We start from the raw sequence: 5,480 nt of genomic DNA on the forward strand, positions 1-5,480 counted from the left end.
TTCTTTCTTTCTTTCTTTCTTTCTTTCTTTCTTTCTTTCTTTCTTTTGCTTTTTGGAGGGCAGTTGGGGTTAAGTGACTTGCCCAAGGTCACAGACTAGTTTTTGTGGGTGTGAGCACTTGAGAAATATTTCCACTTTCGCTGGATCAGTTCTCTCACTTGTTGAGATATAACATGAACCACATAACAGAAGTTCTACAAAATTTTGTTGTTGTCGTTTAGTCACTCAGTCATGTCTGCCTCTGTGACTCCATGGACCATACATTCCGTACAGACTCGCCATAGCCTTCCTTCCAAGGAGAAAGCATCTTTTAATTTCATGGCTGCAGTCACCCTCTGCAATGATCTTTGAGTCCAATAATACAAAATCTGATACTGCTTCCATTTCTTCTCCCTCTATTATTGGCACTTGTCAATTGACAGCTTCACACCAACTTCCTCCAGCTGATCCAACACTTATCAGTTTCTCCTTGTGTTCCTCCAGGATCTTACCAAAGGCATCCAGGTAGATCATGTCCCCATTAACTGTTGGAAAGTGTTTAGTCCCACTTAGAGTGTATGCCCTGAGATGCCTTGCATACAAAATGGCAAAAGTCAGCTAGACAGATGAAAATTGTCATTACCTTCATCAGACATAGGAATTCAGTAGCATACACGAGATGTCAAAGTTGCAGCACACAGACCACATGCAGTCTGCAAAACCCCCTACTGAGATCTGAACCAGATTAACTTGTCATTGGGAAGTAGTAACAAAATAAATCAAAATATAATATAGAACAGAGGTTGTTAACTTGAGGTTTTCTAAGTCAATATATTCTATTTGAGTCTGACATCACTGGTATGCACTAAACAAGTTCAAGACTGAAGAATGCTGATTGCCTAGCAGACGATGCAGGGCATCTTGAAACTGGGCCCTGGACTCCTGGCACACTTTAGCTTTTTGTTCAAAGTCTAGTAGTCTACTCGATCTATATCTTTCCAATTTAAAAAAAAATTATTTTTTGCTTTTTTTTTTTGGAGGGGGGAAGGCAGGGCAATTGGGGTTAAGGGACTTGCCCAAGGTCACACAGTTAGTAAGTGTTAAGTGTCCGAGGCACATTTGAACTCAGGTACTCCTGATTCTAGGGCTGGTGCTCTATTTACTGCACCACCTCGCCACCCCCTCCATTTTCCTTAAGCAGTATCACTAAGTGCTGTTGAATTCTGTGGTGATTCCATTAGTCAGCAGTTAAAAAAAGATGATCTCTGAGATCTTTTGTCATAAGTAGAGGAATTCTCCTAAAATCAAGGGTTCCGAAACTGGAGTGCATGAACTTTTTTTTTCTTTTTTCTTTTTGGAGGGGGAAGGCAGGGCAATTAGGGTTAAGTGACTTGCCCAAGGTCACATGGCTAGTAAGTGTTAAGTGTCTGAGGGGATTTGAACTCAGGTCCTCCTGACTTCAGGGCCGGGGCTCTATTCAGTACACCACCCAGCTGCCCTGTGTGAACTTAAAAAAAAATAAAAACAACTGTCAATATTACTGATTTCCTGTGTATTCAATGCATCTTCTTTTATGCATTTTAAGAAGGGGTCCATGGGTTTCACTAGACTGCCAAAGTAGCCTAGGACACAAAACAAAGAATTGTTAAAAGTAATTGCAGGAGCAGCTAAATAGTGCAGAGGCTGGAGTACAGGTCTTCAAGTCAGGCAGACCTTAGTTAGAATACTGCGTAGAGCTCTTATTAGCTGTGTGACCCTGGGCAAGTCAGTTGCTCTCTCTGTTTGCCTCAGTTTCCTCATCTGTAAAATGGGGATTATAATGGCATCTCTCCCACAGGGTTGTTACAAGGATCAAATGAGTTCACTTTGTTAAGTACTTTGCAAATGTTAACACACTCTACAAATACTAGCTATTTATTCTTTGTCCTTTCTCTGAACATTCAGGAATTGGTGAACAGGATGTTGTGGGTTTCTCTTGAGTGCATCCTATGTTTCACTCATCCAATGAGAAGACACCAGTCCTCTTGCTGAGGGTTAGCCTCAACCTATCCTCCTCATCTTTGGGCACTGGGGAATCCCCCAAATCAAGTACATCAAGATCCAGTCCAGAGATCAAACAGCCAGGGTCCCTACGCTATTCACATTTATCCTCTTCTAAGCCTCTGCACAGTCTGCATGGATGTTCAAAGTGTGCAGATATCAGGTCACTTGCAGTATCTTGCTACAACTTAGAAAAGACTAGAATTAATTCTACTCGGTGCTGACACTCAGTGTCGACAACACCCAGCGAGTTTTGGAGGGTCCAGACATAGCAGAGCCAGTGACCACTTTCCTGTTGATACCAATTAGCCAAGGAAATCTTGAGCTCATCTGGATGTATCCTAGGTGTGGGTAGTCTTCATGATATTTGCCTCACATTTTACTGGAAAAAATTGAGACCATTCACTGTGAGCTCCTTCTTCTCTCCTCCTCACCTCACATACCTCCTTCATCCTTGTCTCACATGATGGTGTGGTCTTTCTCTTTGCCAAGTGCAAAGTATATATTCCATACACGAGTGATCCCATTCCATTCTTTTCTTCTCCACCAGATGGCCCTCTGTAGTGGCAACTACATTGGCATCCCCAGGATGGCTGCTAGTACAGGTCCTTAGATCTGTTTTACTAGGAAAGCTAGCTGCTCAAGGGGTCAACAAACTTTCTTAATTACATTCTTTAGTTCAGGGGAAAAGTCAGTACCCAGAACTTCAGAGAAAATCCAAACAAAGTAAACAGAGGAAAATACAAGCAGAGAAATAAAGACTGACAGGGATTCTGTCTGAGAAATTAGCACAGATCAATAGACAGATCTAACTGTCTAACCAAGGCAATACATAGTTATCAGACAGAGAAGCACCAACATCTGGGTTTTTCAAAGCTGGGGGCTCCTTAATGGCTATCCAGAGTCTCAACTGGTCAATTCACAAGAACACTCTTCTGATAAGTGAGCCCAAAAGCAAAATGCTAACTTCACAGTATATATACCTTTTCACAACGCGGGTAACTCAGTGCCTAATTAGAAATTAACAAAAGGTGTGAAAGCCTTCCAACAAGCAAGTCTCCCCTAAGCAAGCTTCCCTTAATGGGCTCCACATGAGGCCTATTAATGGGCCAGGAAGATCTTATATCCCATTAACATTGCACCCTCTCATCCCCAATCTCTCCCTGACTACTGGTTGCTTCCCTACTGTCTACAAACATGTCTATATCTCCCCCATCCTCAAAAAACCCTCTACTGATCCATCACCACTAGCTAGCTTCCTATATTTCTCCTCAATTATCAGGCAAAGTAGAAAAGATGAATCACACTCTCAAACGTGTATTAACCAAATTATGCCATGAAACAAGAGAGGACTGGGTAAAAATCCTTCCTGTGGGGCTACTGCGGGTCTGCATCACTCCTCGGGATAATATTAAACTTAGCCACTTTAAACTACTGCACGGGAGGCCATTCTTAACATCTGACATTCTTGTAGACCCAGAGCAGCATTGAGTCACCCAGTTTGTAACTCAGCTTGGAGCACTCTGGAAGGTCCTGACTGAATATTCTAATGAACACCTTCCAAAACCAGCTGACCATTGTAGTAAAGTTTCCAGCCCTGTGCACCTGGGAGACATAGTTTACTTAAAGTCCTGGAAGGCCCATGGGAATGAACGCCTGGATCCAAAGTGGAAGGGCCCCTACCAGGTCATTGTCATTGCTCCCACCTTCGTAAAGCTTGAGGGCCTCCCTAGATGGACCCATGTATCCCGTGTTAAACCTGCAGCCCCCTTTACTTCCTCTGGTAATGCAGACACTCCAGACATCCCTGGATACACCTGTGAGCTGCTTGAGGATCTGAAGGGAGCCACCCAAGGAGACTGTAAAAGGAGTAGGGTGACACCATCGGGGTGATGTTGTTGCTTTGTTTTGCTTGCTCTCACCTGCCACCTTGAATCGTTTTCACTATCTTTGAATGTTTATTCTCGTCTACTCTCCTATGCTGTTTTCTCTCTACCTGGCCTACTTGTCTTCTGCCCAGGGTTGGCCTAGCATTGACTCCCCTGAAGAAAGTGAGCCTTGGGCAAGGAACTCCCTGGTCCAAACAGGTGAGGCTTCGGGATGTGGGGGTATTCTGGATTGCTGGGTCTGCCACCCACATCCCCACAGACCAACTGCAGTACCTGCACACACCCCTTCCCACAGGTCACATACCACCCACTAGAGAAGGTTACTCCTTTTGTCTTAGTGTCCCCCCAAAAGGAATTGCCAATTCAAACCTCCCTCTGTTTTAAATCAGGATATGAAATTCCTGGTGAGATTGAAATGGCCACAATTGATGTGACCTCCATTGTTCATAATTCCTTAAGTACACCTCATGGTGAATACGGTTGTGTCTCATGAGAAGAATACTGGAGCCTAGTCCCCAAGAATACACCTGATCAGTTTGCAATGTGTGACATATGTACAGCCCCAACCACCTGTTCCTGTTTTTATAAATTCTCTAAAACTTTGTGGACCCCTTTTTTGGGAAATTCACCTGACCCATCCCCTCTCCTCTGTAACCTTCTTAAGACAATCAATAGGCCAGGGACCTTGCCAAGATGTGTTCGAACAGACCCCTGGGTTAATGCAATCCAAATTGCCCTTAGCAACCCTAGGACCATCTGTACCCCTCCAGGTTTCACTTTCCTCTGTGGCATGGAGAACACCTTATCAGCCATACAGAGTTACACTCTCCTTACTTCCCAGTGCTTAACACCCCATATTGCATATGGAGAATGCACTTTGGGATACCTTCATCTTGACATCACTATTTTCGATGCCTCCAAACCCCATCATGTCAAGCTATGGCTTTTCGAAAATGTTCCAGCTTTTCTTAAAGGCCTCGCAGTTCTCCTTGCTCCCATAACCAGTTATTTAGATCATGAGTCTGTGCTTGCCAATATTACCCATACACTAGGGGAGCTAGCCAAGGAAACCTCTCAGACTCTCTTGGAACTCCAGGAATCCCTTAATTCTCTAGCCGATGTGGTCCTAGACAACCCAATGGCTTTAGACTATCTCTTAGCCTCTGAAAGAGGAGTCTGTGCTGTTACCAATACATCTTGCTGCATGTACATCAATAACTCACATCAGGTTGAACTAAGAGTTGAGAAAATACAGGAGAAGGCAGGATGGACAAAGGATTTACACCACGACCAAGTCTCTAGTAGCCCTACCTCCACATGGGGCTCCTAGGTACTCTCAATTTCCCATTCTAACCCCCCCCCCTTCATCAATTTTTTCCTCTTGCTATTTGGGCCCTGTATAATAAATCTCTTAACTCACTTTGTCTCCTCCAGACTGGCCTCCATCAACTTCCAGATGATATTACAGGACAAACACCAACTGAAACCAGAGCACCCAGTCCATCCCCTGGATGCAGCTCGTGTGCAGTTCACTTCCATCCTCCCCCTCCCCTCTGGGACCCTGCTAAGGCA

At 44.2% G+C, this 5,480-nt stretch overlaps 1 protein-coding gene across 1 annotated transcript in view; it reads right to left on the reverse strand.

The window, feature by feature from the left end:
* The window catches only part of TEX28 (testis expressed 28), a 22,399-nt gene extending 17,563 nt beyond the window's left edge, over positions 1 to 4,836 (reverse strand). Inside the window, 2 exon segments of the mRNA XM_069107310.1 lie at positions 3,703 to 3,855; positions 4,795 to 4,836. Of these exon segments, the coding sequence (XP_068963411.1) occupies positions 3,703 to 3,855; positions 4,795 to 4,836 (195 nt within the window).
* Between the last annotated feature and the right edge of the window lie 644 nt (positions 4,837 to 5,480).

This window comes from Petaurus breviceps, unplaced genomic scaffold (assembly GCF_028583685.1).
Source record: "Petaurus breviceps papuanus isolate PSGF00001 unplaced genomic scaffold, PetGlider_PUasm1.0 89821, whole genome shotgun sequence".
In the NCBI taxonomy this organism is placed as follows: Eukaryota; Metazoa; Chordata; class Mammalia; order Diprotodontia; family Petauridae; genus Petaurus; species Petaurus breviceps.